This window comes from Mercenaria mercenaria, chromosome 5 (assembly GCF_021730395.1).
Source record: "Mercenaria mercenaria strain notata chromosome 5, MADL_Memer_1, whole genome shotgun sequence".
NCBI classification, from domain to species: domain Eukaryota; kingdom Metazoa; phylum Mollusca; class Bivalvia; order Venerida; family Veneridae; genus Mercenaria; species Mercenaria mercenaria.
In genome coordinates, this window is record NC_069365.1 from 23215819 (window position 1) to 23235499 (window position 19681).

The 19681-nt window shown below is 36.8% G+C and overlaps 1 protein-coding gene across 2 annotated transcripts in view; it reads left to right on the top strand.

The window, feature by feature from the left end:
• The window catches only part of LOC123556639 (uncharacterized), a 69659-nt gene extending 52001 nt beyond the window's left edge, over positions 1-17658 (top strand). For both annotated transcript variants that reach the window (XM_053542906.1, XM_045347523.2), the window contains exons 5-17: positions 323-1373; positions 1841-1998; positions 3410-3542; positions 4917-5112; positions 8846-8892; positions 9509-9812; positions 10087-10185; positions 10687-10806; positions 11940-12116; positions 12468-12804; positions 13030-13278; positions 14013-14759; positions 16690-17658. In XM_053542906.1, the coding sequence (XP_053398881.1) occupies positions 323-1373; positions 1841-1998; positions 3410-3542; positions 4917-5112; positions 8846-8892; positions 9509-9812; positions 10087-10185; positions 10687-10806; positions 11940-12116; positions 12468-12804; positions 13030-13278; positions 14013-14759; positions 16690-16985 (3914 nt within the window). In that variant the 3' untranslated portion in view covers positions 16986-17658. The remainder of the gene's footprint in view (positions 1-322; positions 1374-1840; positions 1999-3409; positions 3543-4916; positions 5113-8845; positions 8893-9508; positions 9813-10086; positions 10186-10686; positions 10807-11939; positions 12117-12467; positions 12805-13029; positions 13279-14012; positions 14760-16689) is intronic.
• The last annotated feature ends 2023 nt before the right edge of the window (positions 17659-19681 follow it).

Here is a 19681-nt window from a genome sequence, read left to right on the forward strand (position 1 = left end):
ACCCCATTAAGACTGCAAACATTTGAACTATTGCCCCTCTTTTGTGACAAATGTACCAGTGGGGTGGGGGGTGGGGGCACACCCTGTGTCCTACAGACACATTCTAGTTTTATTTTATTATGACAAAGTATTTATCTGGAAAATGCGATAAGTTAGTTGTACACGTCCTTTGCCTGAGGTTTAATTGCATGCAAATATTTTCTGTTATTTTACAAACTCTTAATATTAACATAATTATGATATGACACTGATACAAAACAGCTACTTTTCAACAACTGCATTTATTTTTCATTATCTTTGTGTCTGTAAATTCTGTTTACAGAAGTCACATCGATTGCACAAGCTGAAATTCAACCCGTGGAACAAGAAGTTAACCAGTTTCTTAAACCAACAGATTTCGACATGAGTTCTGGTCGTCAGCCCGAATTAGAAACACGTAGTGACAGTTCCGACGAGAATGAAAATTTTAATCCTGGTGTATCATTTAACAGTGAAAGAAGCTGTGACGTATCTCCACTACCATTTGCAGGTAGACAGATCCAATTATTTGGTGGCAAAGGGGAACGCTTCAATCCAAACGTAGCTACCGTTAAGCCGGTGTTCAGACAGCAGGTGGATACACACGAGGTTCAAAAAGTGTTAGCTGTGGGACAGTATTCTTCAAAACCGCAGGAAGAGCGCCATGAATTTGAACAAGATATAGATTTGCCTGATTATAAAATAGAATTACTTGTTTTATGTAGATTTCAAGAGAAGCATGAGAGCGAACGTTTGAAAATATCTATCAAACAAAAAGAAGGAAAAGTGGCATTTAAAGCGACGTCTTTTGAAGAGTTCAAAGCTGTGAGAGTAGATATGTATGACTGCTTGGATAGCGTCGTTGCTGACGGAAAAAAACTAAGTGACGCCAGATATGCACTATTGTCTCGTAAACAATGCCTCTCTTGGATACGGTCTAAATGTGAGACGACAAATATAAGAGTTGTGTTTGTTACTGACGATAACAGAAAAGAGATAATATGCCATTCTTTTTCCGAAAAAGAAACAAGCAGAGGCATTCAGCTTCTGGAAGGTGTCACTGCGACAACAGTAAGGGTTAGACCAGAACAACAGATTTGCTTGCGTAATCATGCATGGTCAACGTTAAAGAAATCATTAGACAACGATATGACGTCTGTTTACGTGACAGAAAATGGAACATGTATATGTATAGAGAGCTTGATCGATAACAAAGCAAGAGAGGCAAAACAAAAGGTCATTCAGTACCTAAGTAAAGATAGTGTGAATAAGAAGTTAGCCACGGTAACTCTTGAAGCGGCAAAAGCTAGATGTTTTAAGGCATGCATTGAAGATAAACTTCGACAAGAAATACAGTAAGTCGTATACTTTGTATTAAAGTCGTAAGGAAATGTGTATTAGTACATGGGTGTCACATTTACATTGCATTGTTAAATGTCAATAAAACGTTCGCTTTCGTTAATACTATCTGTTTCCTTAACGTATATGTATGAGATAGGTTTTATTTGTGCTGTTTCTCAAAGCATTTATTACTGAGATTATTGAATTCCAAGAATTAATACCATGCTTTGTTCTGGTATCTGAAAGGAAGGCCTGTAACATTTGTTAAAGTTTCACAACGCTAACAACTCGATCAGTGATGCCTTCCATGAATTGCAGAAGTTTCAGTGTAAGAAGTAGAGTAGCTGCTTAGACCTCTTTTGGTATATTTCAAAACCTGTGTCTGTTGTATACATATTTGGTAAAATGTTTTGTCATTTATCAGAAATTCTGTCATCGTAAAAAATTATTTGTGTATTGTTGTTGTTGTGTTTCTTTTCAGAAAGAAAAATGGTGTATTGTATGTCGAGCAACAAAGCAAAAGTCCACTGAAGCTACAGCTGTCATGTGAAGGTCCGGAGTGTGTTACCGACGAATTGACTAAAGCTGTACAGCGAATATGGCACGAAAGTGTAGATTTTACCAAGCTGTCGACATCAGGTCATTATGTATTTCGTAATTATGTGTTTCCCTCTTTGTTTTAGTCAGTGGCCGGTTGACTGAATGATCAAGAAGTGACTAAATAGCCGAGTGGCCGAAGGACGGAGTGACTAAATAGCCGAGCCACTGAATGACCGATTGACTGTACGACCGAGTGACTGAATGGCCGAGTAATTGAATGGCCGATTGACTGAATGGCCGTGTCTGAAAGGCTGAGTAACTGGATGTTATATTGACTGAAGATATGTCTAAATAGCCGGGTAACTAAATAGCCCCGAGTGACTGAATGGCGGGGTGACTGATCTGCTGAATGAATGAATGGACGAGTAATCGAATGACAGAGCAACTGAATGGCCAAGTCACTGGATTACCGAGTGATTGAATGGCCAAGGGAATGAATATCGGATTGGTCGAGAAACTAAATGGTCGAGTGAGTGCTGTGTAAATGGCCGTGTAACTGAGCTTTTGAATGTCTGAAGGGCCGAGTGACCGAACTGCCGAGTGACTGAATGGCCGAGTGACTGAATGGTGGAGTGACTGAAATGTTGGAGGTCTGAATGGCCGACTAATTGAGTGGACAAGTGACTGACTTTAAGCGAATGCACGCGTTAAATTGACATATTACTTATATTTACCTGTATTATAAGTGTACTGTATAAAATAAGCTCACAGAAATATCTATATCTCTGATGAACAAGTGGTCCATACGCGGACAAATGTATCGAATTTAAAAAGTTTATACTAAAAGTGTATGTCCTCAATATAATTTCACATAGTCTATATAAACCAGTAGACAGATGCAGCATTGATACCTACAAGTACCTGATAAATACCTACCTGACATTGTTTTTCTTTGCGATCAGTTTAAAGAATTATGTCATAATTGTAAGTGAAACGTCTACAAAATACAGCGGCCTCCGAGGCTGAGTGGTTAAGGTCGCTGACTTCAAATCACTTGCCTCTCATTAATATGGGTTCGAGCCTCACTCAGGGCGTCGAAATCTTCATGTGAGGAAGCCATCCAACTGGCTTACTAAATGTCGGTTGTTCTACCCAAGTGCCCGCACGTGACAAAATAATGCACGGAGGGGCATCTAGGGTCTTTCTCCACCGTCAGATCTAAATGTCGCCAAATGACCTGAATTGTGTTGATGCGACGTTAAAACCAACAAATGCATAATTAATATCTACATACTACAAGTATGTAAGGTAAATCATTGATAACATGAGGTACTTAGAAAATCAATTTATCAGTCATTTTGTCTTGTTGTTCAAGATTCGAAAGTTCTTCCCTCCTACACTAAATTTTATGACAGTACAGTTTGTAAACTTGTAAAAAGCGATGTGTGATATTCTATTGTATAGAAGTCACTGCGTTAATTCATAAAAAATCATAATTATTTTGTTTTAGTTGAAGATAAATGTCTCATAATGAAAGCGCTGAAGGGGGAGATAGAAAAGGACTTTGTCGGCAAATTCGAACAGAAACATAACTGTTTCTTAGAAATGTCTACAAAAGAAGAAGTTACAATACAGAGAGCACAGTACGTATACCAGTAAACCAGTATTTTCACTTGCCTGTATATTATCTGTACCGATATATGTTTGTGTCTTTGCTGTTTTGAAAATATCTTCTTGAATGTAGATACGAGTGTCTAAGTTGTCTTCTGGAGGGTATAGCCCAACTGCTGTGTGAGTGAAATTGAGCCCTACTTCTGTGTGAGTGTCCAGGTTGTCTTCAAGACAAAAATAATCTTTCTGCTGTGTGACTGTCCAAGTTGTCTTTTGAAAAGTATAGCCGTACTGCTCTGTGAAATTCTTGGTTTAGAAAAATATAGCCCAACTGTTGTATGAGTGCGGTTGAGCCCTACTTTTGCGTGAGTGTCAAAGTTGTCTTCAGAAAAATATAGCCTTACAGCTATGTGAGAGTCCAAGGTGTCTTCGGAAAAGTATAGCCGTACTGCTGTGTGAATGTCGAAGTTGTATTTAGAAAAAGTATAGCCCTACCGCTGTGCTAGTGTCCAAGTTGTCTTGAGAAAAATATAGCCCTACTTCAGTGTGAGTGTCCAAATTGTCTTTAGAAAAGTATAGCCGTACTGCTTTGAGAGAAAAGTATAGCCCTACTGCAGTGTAAATGCCCGAGTTGTCTTTAGTACAATATAGCCGTACTTTTGTGTGAGTGTCCAAGTTATCTTCAGAAAAATATAGCCGTACAGCTAGTGTCCAAGTCGTCCTCAGAAAAGTATAGCCGATCTGCTGTGTGAATGTCGAAGTTGTCTTTAGAAAAAGGAATTGCCCTACCGCTGTGCGAGTGTCTATGTTGTCTTGAATAAATATAGCCCTACGTCTGTGTGAGTGCCCAAGTTTTCTTTAGAAAATTATAGCCATACTGCTTTGAGAGTGTCAAAGTTGTCTTTAGAAATGTATAGCCATACTGCTGAGCGTATGTCCGAGTTGTCTCTAGTACAATTTGGCCGTACTTTTGTGTGAGTGTCCAAGTTGTCTTCCGAAAACTATAGCCGTACTGCTATGTGAGTGTCCAAGTTATCTTCAGAAAAATATAGCCGCACTGCTGTGCAAGTGTCCGAGCTGTCTTTAGGAAAGTATGGTCCTGCTTCTGTGCGAGTATCTGAGTTGTCTTTAAAAGAGTATAGGCAAACTGCTGTTTGTTTGAATCTCACTCAGTTTCTGGAGAAATGCATAAAAGTTAGCGAAAATCAAATTTATAAGAAAAACATTTTCCTTCCTGTGTTTGTTGTCTTTCTTGGTTCTGGAATGAATGCCGCTAAATACCCTTGCTTCAGTTGGCTTAACATCCACATGAACAGGGAAAATACTCATTCCCCTATCCTATTTCAATAAAAAAGTTGACTGTATTTAAAAACCTCGGGACACATATCAGTTTTGCATGTTTTCAGTGTGAGAGTAAAAGATGTATTTGATTCATCCGACGAAGAACCTGTTGAAGAATCAGCAACTGGTATGGATGTGCTAAATGACGATGGAATTGGTGACTCAAGGGATGAATCCCATAGACCTCAATCATCTAGAGGTGAAAAGTCGGGTAAAAGAAGGTACAGAGGAGGAAGAATTCATGAACTACAGTCAGGATTGGTAAGTGGATGTATAACTTAGTACTGACAGGATATGTAAGTGTTTGTATGACTTAGTTCTTGCAGGATTTGTAAGTGTTTCTATGACTTAGTTCATGCAGGATTTGTAAGTGTTTGTATGACTTAGTTCATGCAGGATTTGTAAGTGTTTGTATGACTTAGTTCATGCAGGATATGTAAGTGTTTGTATGACTTAGTTCTTTTAGGATATGTAAGTGTTTGTATGACTTAGTTCATGCAGGATTTGTAAGTGTTTGTATGACTTAGTTCTTTTAGGATTTGTAAGTGTTTGTATAACTTAGTTCTGACAGGATATGTAGGTGTTTGTATGACTTAGTTCTTGCAGGATTTGTAAGTGTTTGTATGACTTAGTTCTTGCAGGATTTGTAAGTGTTTGTATGACTTAGTTCTTGCAGGATTTGTAAGTGTTTGTATGACTTAGTTCTTGCAGGATATGTAAGTGTTTGTATGACTTAGTTCTTGCAGGATTTGTAAGCGTTTGTATGACTTAGTTCTTGCAGTATTTGTAAGCGTTTGTATGACTTAGTTCATGCAGGATTTGTAAGCGTTTGTATGACTTAGTTCTTGCAAGATATGTAAGTGTTTGTATGACTTAGTTCATGCAGGTGTTGTAAGTGTTTGTATAACTTAGTTCTTGGAGGATATGTAAGTGTTTGTATGACATAGTTCTTGCAGGATTTGTTAGTGTTTGTATGACTTAGTTCATGCAGGATTTGTAAGTGTTTGTATAACTTAGTTCTTGCAGGATTTGTAAGTGTTTGTATGACTTAGTTCATGCAGGATTTGTGAGTGTTTGTATAACTTAGTTTTTGCAGGATATGTAAGTGTTTGTATGACTTAGTTCTTGCAGGATTTGTAAGCGTTTGTATGACTTAGTTCTTGCAGGATTTGTAAGCGATTGTATGACTTAATTCATGCAGGATTTGTAAGTGTTTGTATGACTTAGTTCTTGCAGGTGTTGTAAGTGTTTGTATAACTTAGTTCTTGGAGGATATGTAAGTGTTTGTATGACTTAGTTCTTGCAGGATTTGTAAGCGTTTGTATGACTTAGTTCATGCAGGATTTGTAAGTGTTTGTATGACTTAGTTCTTGCAGGATTTGAAAGCGTTTGTATGACTTAGTTATTGCAGGATTTGTAAGCGTTTGTATAACTTAGTTCTTGCAGGATATGTAAGTGTTTGTATGACTTAGTTCTTGCAGGATTTGTAAGCGTTTGTATGACTTAGTTCTTGCAGGATATGTAAGTGTTTGTATGACTTAGTTCTTGCAGGATTTGTAAGTGTTTGTATGACTTAGTTCTTGCAGGATTTGTAAGCGTTTGTATGACTTAGTTCATGCAGGATTTGTAAGTGTTTGTATGACTTAATTCTTGCAGGATTTGTAAGCGTTTGTATAACTTAGTTCTGACAGGATATGTAAGTGTTTGTATGACTTAGTTCTTGCAGGATTTGTAAGTGTTTGTATGACTTAGTTATTGCAGGATTTGTAAGTGTTTGTATGACTTAGTTCTTGCAGGATTTGTAAGTGTTTGTATGACTTAGTTATTGCAGGATTTGTAAGTGTTTGTATGACTTAGTTCTTGCAGGATATGTAAGTGTTTGTATGACTTAGTTCTTGCAGGATTTGTAAGCGTTTGTATGACTTAGTTCTTGCAGGATTTGTAAGCGTTTGTATGACTTAGTTCATGCAGGATTTGTAAGCGTTTGTATGACTTAGTTCTTGCAGGATTTGTAAGCGTTTGTATGACTTAGTTCATGCAGGATTTGTAAGTGTTTGTATGACTTAGTTCTTGCAGGATTTTTAAGTGTTTGTATGACTTAGTTTTTGCAGGATATGTAAGTGTTTGTATGACTTAGTTCTTGCAGGATTTGTAAGTGTTTGTATGACTTAGTTCTTGCAGGATTTGTAAGCGTTTGTATGACTAAGTTCATGAAGGATTTGTAAGTGTTTGTATGACTTAGTTCATGCAGGATTTGTAAGTGTTTGTATGACTTAGTTCATGCAGGTGTTGTAAGTGTTTGTATGACTTAGTTCTTGGAGGATATGTAAGGGTTTGTATGACATAGTTCTTGCAGGATTTGTAAGTGTTTGTATGACTTAGTTCATGCAGGATTTGTAAGTGTTTGTATAACTTAGTTCTTGCAGGATTTGTAAGTGTTTGAATGACTTAGTTCTTGCAGGATTTGTAAGTGTTTGTATAACTTACTTCTTGCAGGATATGTAAGTGTTTGTATGACTTAGTTCTTGCAGGATTTGTAAGCGTTTGTATGACTTAGTTCTTGCAGGATTTGTAAGCGTTTGTATGACTTAATTCATGCAGGATTTGTAAGCGTTTGTATGACTTAGTTCTTGCAGGTGTTGTAAGTGTTTGTATGACTTAGTTCTTGGAGGATATGTAAGTGTTTGTATGACTTAGTTCTTGCAGGATTTGTAAGCGTTTGTATGACTTAGTTCATGCAGGATTTGTAAGCGTTTGTATGACTTAGTTCTTGCAGGATTTGCAAGCGTTTGTATGACTTAGTTATTGCAGGATTTGTAAGCGTTTGTATGACTTAGTTCTTGCAGGATTTGTAAGTGTTTGTATGACTTAGTTCTTGCAGGATATGTAAGTGTTTGTATGACTTAGTTCTTGCAGGATTTTTAAGTGTTTGTATGACTTAGTTCTTGCAGGATTTGTAAGCGTTTGTATGACTTAGTTCATGCAGGATTTGTAAGCGTTTGTATGACTTAATTCTTGCAGGATTTGTAAGCGTTTGTATAACTTAGTTCTGACAGGATATGTAAGTGTTTGTACGACTTAGTTCTTGCAGGATTTGTAAGCGTTTGTACGACTTAGTTCTTGCAGGATTTGTAAGTGTTTGTATGACTTAGTTCTTGCAGGATTTGTAAGTGTTTGTATAACTTAGTTCTTGCAAGATTTGTAAGTGTTTGTATGACTTAGTTCTTGCAAGATATGTAACTTAGTTCTTGCAGGTGTTGTAAGTGTTTGTATGACTTAGTTCTTGCAGGATTTGTAAGCGTTTGTATGACTTAGTTCTTGCAGGATTTGTAAGTGTTTGTATGACTTTGTTCATGCAGGATTTGTAAGCGTTTGTATGACTTAGTTCATGCAGGATTTGTAAGGGTTTGTATGACTTAGTTCATGCAGGATTTGTAAGTGTTTGTATGACTTAGTTCTTGCAGGATTTGTAAGCGTTTGTATGACTTAGTTCATGCAGGATTTGTAAGCGTTTGTATGACTTAGTTCTTGCACGATTTGTAAGTGTTTGTATGACTTAGTTCATGCAGGATTTGTAAGCGTTTGTATGACTTAGTTCATGCAGGATTTGTAAGTGTTTGTATGACTTAGTTCTTGCAGGATTTGTAAGCGTTTGTATGACTTAGTTCTTGCAGGATTTGTAAGTGTTTGTATGACTTAGTTCTTGCAGGATTTGTAAGTGTTTGTATGACTTAGTTCTTGCAGGATTTGTAAGCGTAAATGAGATAGCTTAATCAGGATTGGGGAGAGTTTGTATGAAAAGCTTAGTCAGAATTGGTATAAGTGTGTATGTCTTATTTCTATGCGTAAAGCTGACTAACAAAAAAACACCATGTAGCACGTCGGAAAAACTTCATAACTGTTCATAAAATAATTTCGTGGATGAGCAAACAGTAGAATTGTGGATGCCAGTTAACAACTATTACTGTACTACAAACATATTTGATACTTTCAGAGTGAGGAAGAAGCCATGAAGAAAGTAATGCTGCTATCCATGCAGGAGTATGTTTGCATTTTCATATTTATTATACCCCGATTTGTTTTCCTTGAATATCACCGGAATTGATTCAAATATTACATGTACTTTGAAACCTAAAACACGCTTTAAGATCATGACACCAGATCACAGACCAGGTTCCGTAACTCCTGACTTTCTTTTTGACACTTATTTACCTTTTTGCGCTTCAAAAATGTCCTGTTAAACTGTCCCGAAATGTTTAACGTAAATTTCTTAGTATAATACAGATTTAATTTGAAAACTTAAAACAAGCTTTGAGGACCATGGGACAAGATTGTAGGTTTTGACAGTCTTCAAGTTCGTTCTGAAAGTGATTTGTATATTATCTCGTCAGTGACTCGGCATATAGAGTCTTTATTTATTAAAGTTTGTTGAACTAAAATCGAGTTATTTGTTTTATTTCAAAGCATTACTTCTCAATTCTTTTATTACAAAAACACTTCATTCACAGTGTTCATTCTGTTTTACACCGGTCATGCTGTAGTAATTACGTTTGTTTTTCTGTTTCCAACTGTTGTATTCTTTTAGGTTTCTAAGTAATAGATTTTATGTTGCTGCAACACAAGTATATAAAGTGATCTAATTTTTATTTATATTCAGTTCACTAACTGAAGAATGTAGTAGTAGACAATGTGAAGTTGTACAACCAGACAGTGACTCTGACAGTGAAAGTGAATCTCTCAGAGATCTGGCAGAATGTGAAAATGATCAACAAGAAATAGTAGAAGAAGACACTTTCACAGATTCTGCTAAGGCTTACGCAGCTGAAGATATGCCAAAGAAAGAATATAGAGACTACAAACCGCATAGAGCGCAGCGTGGCGACAGGAGTCATTACTCTAGAAGCATGAATATCTCAGGAACCACTGTGACGCTTGTGAAAGGCCCCATTGCAAAGCAGAAGGTGAGACAAAAAACTTCTTTGCCATAATTAAAAAAGCAGTGTTCTTTCAGCATGTATGAACATGTTATTCGTACTGTCGTTATGATTATACCTGATTTATGTCATTGTCTTATATATAACACAGTCAAAATGGTTTTGAAACAATATTTTATTACCGTGTAACTGCTGTGCTCTTGAAAAATACTGGTTATGAAAGTGTCCGTTATTTTGCCAGTACAATCGACAAATAAGTATAGTTTAACATTAGTTTTATTTTATTTTTGCAATATTAAAGGCTGATGCGTTGGTTAATGTGATATCAACGTCACAGAGTCCTTTTGAAGGTGTGGTTGCAAAATCATTCTTGGACATGGGCGGTCAAGAATTGATGCAGGTTATGTATTTGATTTTTATTTACATGTATATTGAAAATCGTCACGAATTACGCACTAGAATTTGTCAAATATATGTAAATGCATCTTTTGTGGTCTTTATGTGTAAGTATTTAGAATGTACTGGTATAGACTACATTTAATCTTCCAAAACAGCCATAGGCACAGCTGTTCAAGGATAGAGGGTCGGGCTCTCGGACTCCGGATTTGAATCATTGAAATTGTGGGAACGTACAAAACAGGTTTACACTAAACAGCCATATAAAATATGTCTTTTGTCTTCATTGTCCAAATTGTTATAAATCATCGTTCTTCTTGACTATTAAATTATCGGTATAACATTTAGGCCATTCAGTATTAACTTACGTTCCATGTAGAGTGTCTTCACTTATCATCTGTAAAATATTGTAGTATTAATTTACTTACCATAGCGTATCTTTATCTTTTCTGAAACGGGATAAAGGACCACGAAAAGTACAAATCATACATTTATGTTCTTACAGATGTACGACGAAGCAGACGATGACTCGCCAGGTCATGTTGTGGTCACAAAGTCCTCCGGTCAGCTTAAATGTTCTATAGTGCTGCACGTCAAGCTTAAGAAATCTGACCACTGGGAAAAGGTACTTGAATGCATTTTTAACGCAGTCTTAAAGCGTAGAGGAATATTTAAAAACAATGAATCAGTCAAAACTTCTGGGAGACGTTTTACATTTGATCCGGTCGTAACATATCCACTTTGTATATTTTTCTCCTCCTTGTATCTTTTACATACTCAGACGACGCGCATAGCACCACTTTCTGTTATGTTAGGTAGTGCCCGCTCAAAAACGTTAACCCTTTGCAGTATATTCAAAGACGTTGGCACAAGTATAAAACGCAGAATATATACTGAGTACATCTGGAAACGCAACACTTGGTCTACAGTCAATATTTTTTAACCCGATAATTGACAAGAAAACTGCAATTACTTGATTTTTTTGTAGTTTCCGTTTTGGATGATTGTCAGGTTTTTAACGATTTTACAATACTACTATACAAAATTCAAATATACATGTACAAGGAAAGTATAAAAATCGATGGTAAAAACGTTGCGTGTCTAGATGAATTGAGCACATCTGTTTTGGCTCAATATTTTTTGTGACAACTCTACCTTTTTAAATCTTTGAACATGTATAGGTGTGCCACTCATCGAGAGGATGTGCTGAAGTAACTTACACGATAAATCTTATGTAAAATCTTAGTCTACATTTCATGTCCATTTAACATAGTTTTACTTTTCGCTAAGATGTGTAAATGATCAGCATTAGGAGACATTCTACAGAACAAAATCTCCAGGTCGACGTCTTTCAGTTAAATCTTACGTCAAAAAACAGTTCTTGACAATTCATACAGATGATTTCTTTTGCCTGGTATTGAAGCTACGACGCGTAGGTTTGGGACATTTGACATATTCTCTTTGCGTGTAAAAGAAACCATTTAGGTTCACATAGTGTTAATGAATTGCAGTGTTGAAATAGATATGTATGTCGATATTATCACCAGGTATCTACGAGTAACATGATTTGTATATTAAACCATAATAATTTGATTGTTGATTAGTTTTGTGACTCTTTATTAAGCGTTTATAATGTCTTGTGCGTGCAAGCGTAAATGTGTTGAAACCATTACAGTGGATGAATATTACAGCGTGTGAATTACACAGAAATGTTTTGCACCGCTTTCTCTCACTTATACCTTTCTTCCCTGTGTATAGATAGTGAGAAGTGCCGTGGCGGACGTTCTTGGTAGATGCAAGAAACATGGTGCTCGAATCGTTGCTTTCCCACCACTGGGAGTTGGCAGGATGTTCAGGTATCCACCCGACCAAGTTGCCAGGACAATGCTGTCAGAACTAAGTCGTCAACTTTCATCTGGAAGGAATAATCTGGAGGTAAACTAGATAGTTTTCAGTTTCAAAACAGACAGCCTCACTGACAGAAAAAATGTCACTAAAGTATAAATAAAAAGGTCAATGTTATGCCTATTTTATTACGAAAATAAGATAGGCTAGTACTGCTCTTTATAAAAAGAATATAAATATGAAATTGCAAAATGAGTAACAACTGATAATAGATTTATAAGGATTGGGATTTGATTGTATCAAAAAGTCTTAGAGCGAAAATGTTTCTCTAGATAACGAGAGCTGCCAGCAAAGATGACCAGATATGTATGATGATAAAAAGAATTATTTAACATACCGTACATTATTGTAATATTTGTGTTCTATTGTTTTCGTTTTCAGAAAATTTCGTTGGTTATATATGGTGGTGAGCCGTATGAAATATTTGACAAAGAGTTTCAAGCTTTTAATCAGGAATCTGGTAATACTAGACAGAACCCGCACCACCAAAAGTCAGTTAGTAGTCTGCCGCCATCTGGTGCCAGCCATCAGCCTCCGTCTGGTTCCAACAAATATGAACGACAAAATACAGGTGGTCAACAGTATTCCGGAAGAAGGCCTCCCAGGGGCAGATCGACTTATGTTGCATCTCATCATCGTGGAGCTCGCTCTTCCTCTAGCTCTTCTGGTAATTCACGTGGCTCTTCGGACCGAAATACGGGTGGCAGAAATAAACAAGGTAATGCTTTAACATTGTTGAAGGAAATAAAATAAACTTTTACTGGTTCTGAGATTCTATTCTGTTAGTTAGATCAAGAATGTCTAGGAGAAATTGCTGAAAGTAATATCCTGTTTTCTAATGACCAGCTTTGTACTAAAAATTTACTTTTCATATCTCTTTTACAATGCTGTCACTAAATTTTATCAAAACTTACTTTATTTTTGTGTTCTGTTCTGCCATCAGATGACGATCGTTCAAGTGGGAAGATAAAAAGCAGCCAAAGTCTTTTCCAAGAGAAAGTTCCTAATTTCAGTGTGAAAATTATAGCTGAAAATAAGGAAGAATGTACAAAGGCAATGACTGCGTTTTGCAAAAAGGTCAAGGACAAATTTCTTTACGAGGAAATTATTGAGAAGAAGCAGAAAATTTCAGCATCCTCGAAACGGAAAATAGTAAATATAATTTCTGCGAGTGACATCAAATCTATCAAAGGTGAGTAATGTTTCTTTTGATAAAGATGAAGTGCATACTGTTTTTTTATACCTGTTCATAGAAGACAGGAAAGGTTATGCTGTTTTGAATGTCAGTTGGTACAAGTACAATGCCCCAATGGTCTCGAAACTGATTCTGACTATAAAACGCTCGCTACTAGAAAGGATAATTAAATATGGCTGGTAAGTGATACTAAATAAAGTTTCAGGTTGGGGGCCGGAGAAAGTGTCAGTAATTGCTAAGGATTGTGTCAAAGTGACGCTGAGAATGAAATTGAGAACTAGAGAACGCGTCGGTCTATATATAAAGGTCAAAACTGGCATTATAAAAATGGAAAATTACTAGAAAACGTTTTAGTGTACGCAGACTGCAAAATAATATTACCTGTTGTCACAAGATGTCCTCTGTTGTTTAAGGTTTAAGTTCCAAGGACACGGCGACTTTAGCAAAAAAAAGTCAATTACTTGTGACAGTCCGTCATGGGGATACATTCGTTTTCAAACTTACGTTGCAAATTATAACGATAGTTTCTGGTGTAGCACATATTATACAGATATACATTTAATTATGTTGTATGTTTTCTTTTATATACTAGTAATCTTAATTAAATTCGTTTAACAGTATTTTCATATAGCATTACGCAAAATATTATTGTCCAATGAAAAGATTAAATTAGAAATTTAAACGAAGCAGAGATTTCGATTTAAAGTGGGTATTATATGATATATTTCCAGAAAAAGATAAATATAGACTAAGGGGACTGAAGGGAAATGTCAGTAAAGCTCATTCAGAGATCTTGAAGGTTCTTTTGGACGAAAAAAGTACAGAGCCAATACGGAAACGGAAAGCAAAGCCGAATAGAGAAACGCGTGAGTTTGTTGAAGCAATGGTCAGTGATGAACCTGAAGCGCCATGTTACTGGAAGAACTACAAAGAAGGGGAGACTTTGGTTCAGTCATTTAAACGTTTCGTTATTGGTAAGAAGTTTGAAAAGGTTGAATTAAATAAAGACAGCCAGCAATTCAAATCCATTCTTAAGATGGTCAATGCTACATTTGATGCCCGCGTAGTAGGACAAGGTAAAGACGCAGTTGGCCTAGACGCATTAGGGTACACAAAACTCATTGTACTGAAGGTAGAAAGAATAGAAAACTTCGGCTTGTTTGAAAAGTTTGCGAAGAAAAGACAAACATTATATCGACGGTTGTACGCATCACCATCACATGAAGTCAGATTTCCAAAGATAGAAAAACTACAGAAATGCACTGGCGCTATTGCTACTACCCAATACGTTCATCCACATTTGAATAAAGACATACATCCTGAAATAAATGAGTATTTGCTTTTCCATTCTACTAAGCCAGAACGTGTTAGTGTTATTTGCAACGATGGATTTGATCCAAGACTTGGAAGTGGAACTGCTATGTTCGGGCCAGGTATATATGGAGCGGAAAAGTCAACAAAGGCAGATCAATATGCAGGTAGGTGATATCTATATATTATATATTTTGACAGGTTTTGATGTTTTATTTTCTGAATTAGTTTTCCATTACGAGTGAATCTGTTAGATTAGTACCATAAAATTTGCGATAACGGATTACGGTCGCGGTGAATTATATATTTATTGGTTTTTAATTGTATCATTGTCCCGATTTGATTAAGGTTTTATATGTAAGCTAGTATCTCTGTAACCACTGGGAATGCACACTCATTCACTGTGAAGAACTGACTTACACTGCACAGTTTCTATACCTGTATTGCTTTTTCATAACATTATGCGCCTTTTTCGACATTGCATTATTTAGGTTAAGGTTTTGTATGTAAGCTGATATCTTAGTACCCACTAATGTGAATGATTGAAACTTCCTACACTTGTCAACTGTGATTTTATATGTATTGCACAATTTCCAAAAACCTGTTTTACCTTTCTACGAAGTTATGGCCCCTTTACCACTTTCGTATTCATTAGAATAGCTTTAGTGACAGTTTAGGCTGTTGAATAGTCGAGTGTTGTTGTCCTCCGACAGCTCTTTTTGTCTTCCACTGAAAGAAAAACAACAATGGAGTATTTGACTATGGAGTATTTGATTACATGATATAATGAATAAATGTTCAGCAAGCATGTGTTTAAGTAAAGGCTGGTCATTGATACAAACTATGGACCAGTGTTTTTTAATTCCCCGCCACAAGTTGTGGGGGTCATAGGAATGGTCTCCGTCCGTCCTTCCGTCCTTCCGTCCATCCTTCCGTCCGTCTGTCCGTAACATTTTCGGGTCCGCTCCATATCTCCTAAACCCCTTGAAGGATTTTCATGAAGCTTGGGTCAAATGATCACCTCATCAAGATGATGTGCAGATCTCATGAGTCGGCTCAAGGTCAAGATCACAACTCAAGGTCAAAGGTTTGAGTCTTCCATTTTGTGTCCGCTCTATATCTCCTAAACCCCTTGAAGGTAATTTATAAAACTTTGGTCAAATGATCACCTCATCAAGACGATGTGCAGAACCCATGAGTCAAAGGTTTGAGCCTTCCATTTTGTGTCCGCTCTGTATCTCCTAAACCCCTTGAAGGAATTTTATAAAGCTTAGGTCAAATGATCACCTCTTCAAAATGATGTGCATAACTTTTGAGTCAGTCATGCCGGCTCAAGGTAAAGGTCACAACTTAGGGTCAAAGGTTTGTGCCTTCCATTTTGTGTCCACTCTGTATCTCCTAAACCCCTTGAAGAATTTTTATCAAACTTGGGTCAAATGATCATCTCATCAAGAATTCATTAGTCAGCCATGTCAGCTCAAGGTCAGGGTCACAACTCAAGGTCAAAGGTTTGAGCACTGTATCTCCCAAACCCCTTGAAGGATTTTCAGGAAACTTGGGTCAAATGATCACCTCATCAAGACGTTGTGCAGAATTCATGAGTCAGCCATGTCAGTTCAAGGTCAGGTCACAGCTAAAGGTCAAAGGTTTACCCTTTCACTATCCATAACAGTGGCGGGGGATTTAGCTGTCTTTCAGAAGGCGTTGTTTTATAAGGAGTCATATTTTATTAATATAGCAATACTTTAATATATAGCAATATACTGCATATGAAAGACTAATTTTAGCAAAAGTAAATTATCATAACATCTATATGAAGCTTTCTTGAAATCGTATTTGGTAGTACTGGATACGTATGTACAATTTAGTCTCAATTTTCTACCAGTCAAATTCAAAGGAGTTTACATGAGTTACAAATTCATGAAATGGAAATATCATACTATTAAAAAATACTTAAAATTACGTAATTATGAACGCTTAGTTATAATACAAGAATAATGTTTGTATTCATCAATTTAAACTATAAATGCTTTACTGTTCCTGATGTTATTATGATATAGATGTATTAACAATATTACACACAACCTGTTGTTACAGATGAGAAAGATAAAAGGTCTGCAGGACCTGACAATCCGAAGAAAATGTTTCTGATACGGATGGTGCTTGGCAACGCATTCCTTTGCAGTGAACCGAACCCTTACAAGTACCGGAGGCCGCCTTGTACACGCTGTTTCAGAGACGATTGTTCAAAACCCAACCATGAGAAAGGAAAATTTGGTCATTTTTTCGATTCGGTTGTTGGAGACAATTCAAAATTATTTCGTGAATTTGTAGTATATGACAACAGTCTATGCTATCCGGAATATTTGATAACATACGAAAGACGAGTGTAAACGATTACATGTAGTACATCAAAAAGCCCCATTACCAGGGAACAAAGAAACTAATAATTTTGAAAAATTACCTATATTTTAACCATATGTCAGTAGATTCTGACTAATGAAAATACGTAACAATTGTTGATAAGGCCGTGACTTTAATATTATGAGATTATTACAGAAAATTAAAATACTGTGGCATATTGTACGAAATACAAGTGTGTGTATATATATATATATATATATATATATATATATATATATATATATAATAAGGGGGAAATGACAGTTTCTAGCTAAAATGCATAGGAACAAAATAGGCAACGCTTAGATATAATGCTGCTAAAGTTATCATGATAAGCACACATGCACTATACTGCATAGAGAATGCAAAATGCTAGGCAAGTCCAGCTACAGACAATACGAGGCTAAATGATTAACGAATTTTCAGCAAAATGATGATGATATTATCTCTGATGACTTAAATCATGCTAATGATCATGTACCGAAATGCACAAATTGTGTTGAGCAAATACATTATAGAATAAAAGTCCAGTGAATATTATACTACTTATCTACTTACATGAAAAACCGCATGCAAGCTGGTACATTCGTTTCGTTAATGTAATTAGATATTTTTCGCCTTATGTAATTTCAAAGGTGACAATAAAAACTATGATAAGCTATATTTGACCAGTGTTATTTCTATTGTCTTACTTACATGAACCGAAAGCAAATGTTTCCAATACTCTGCAGTGGCTACTTTTCCCCAAACTGATAGGTCAGGAAGTAATCTTGGTAAATCAAGTAGTTAACAATCCAGCCATTATGTTTCAACAAATCAACTAATAAATTTGCTTAGTAGCTTTTGCTGACCCTTTTAAGAAAGCCCCTTCTTTATTGCACCAGTCTAAGGTGAAACAACTCAACCCAGGTCATGCCGCAGTGTACTTTTTGATTCGGCTGTTTCCCATGCCACCTCGCCACTTCCAGTGTACTGTTTGAATCGACAGTGCTACGCCCTTAGCTCCAGTATATAAACATCAACAGCGCAACGTCTACGCCGAGAGGATGTAGAAGCTGCAAACACAAAGATCTAAACAAATCAAATGTTTAAAGAGCAGAAATACTGCATAATTATTCAGTTATTGGTGACTTCATTCTGACGATAAAACCTCCGTGGCCTAGTGGTTAAGGTCACTGACTTAGAATCGCCCGCTAATCACCGATGTGGGCTCAAACCCCCACTCGGAGCGCTGAATTCCCAGTGTGAGGAAGCCATCAAGCCGGCCCTCGGAATGTCGGTGGTTCCACCCAGGCACCCGCTCGTGATGAAACAAAGGACGGAAGGGTAGCCGGAGCCTTCCTGTACCATCAAAACCGGAAAGTCGCCACATGACCCACAATTCCATAGATGCGACGTTAACTTCAACAAAACAAAACTTGCAATAAAAGATAATAGGTAAGGCTAGATTTCTCGGATGCACAGAGCACTAAAAATACAGCCCCAGAGCCACGCATTTTGCGTAGTAGACCCACAACAAAAAGAAGCTGTAATGGAAATATATTTCAGACGGGTTGTTTCAAACATCTAACAAGTACATATTAATTTATGCTAAATATAGATGGAGGGGAAGGAAATGGTAAGGGGCAAAATTGGGCCGAGGGGAAGGGGGAAGGAACACCAAGGGAAAAGTTGATCAAGGACGAATATACAAAGGGAATGCCACGTTCCTTAATAACAGTCACACACAACGCAAACCACAATAGCGCAGACACTCATGTACCAAAGATAAACACACAACCACGACTAACTGAATAACAAAGAAAACGATTGTTGTAAGCGTTGTTTCCTCCTCCTCACTACCCCTTTTGCCTCCTCCTTTCCCTTGCATTTTTTGCATCCCCTTCCACTTTACTTAACATACTCAACATAAAATACGGGACGGAGGGAAAACTAAGTTGGAAATAGGGGCACCGCCTCGGAACGGTAAGTAACCTATATAAAGGTAACTAAGGGTTTAAATGCGTTTAGGGCATGCCATTCTCGCTTTTACCCTAATTTCAACAAGTTAGACAACATAATTTAAATAAAATCTCCGCTGAGAAAGGCTCTAATATTAGAGCAAAAATAACAGATAAATAAAGAAAAACATAAAATTAACATAAATCTAAGGTATAATTACACCAAAGTAATCAACAACTTGTCTGAAGTCAGAGCAACAAGAGCCTAACTTTTAAGGGCACGACTAAAAAAACTGTAAGACAAAAATGAAACACATAGCCATAGGTTTAGCACTGTAGAAGAAAATTATTCACTAGATGTGGACAGCAGGATAAGTTTACGAATAAATTCTCAGGAACCCATGGAACTGTAATACCCGAAAGAAGAAGCCATGGAAAATATATGTAGGCATTTACCTAGAGCATTTTATTTTCAAGGGAAATAATTGTGGTCTGACAGTATTATTTTGAAAATCACAGTTGAGATTTTTTTATGTGTGCACCGGTACAGTTTTGCGGGGAAGCGAAAGGGGAAACACTACTTTCTATAGTTTTGTCGGCCATAGTCCAGGCTTTGCACCACTAATATACTGACTCTAATATACTGACTAGAGGTTAGGGTTAGGTCGACTATGGCCACAGTGGTTCGTTTGCCCTATGGAAAATAGCCTTACCCGAGCGAAAGTTGCCATGGAATTTTGTCTTCT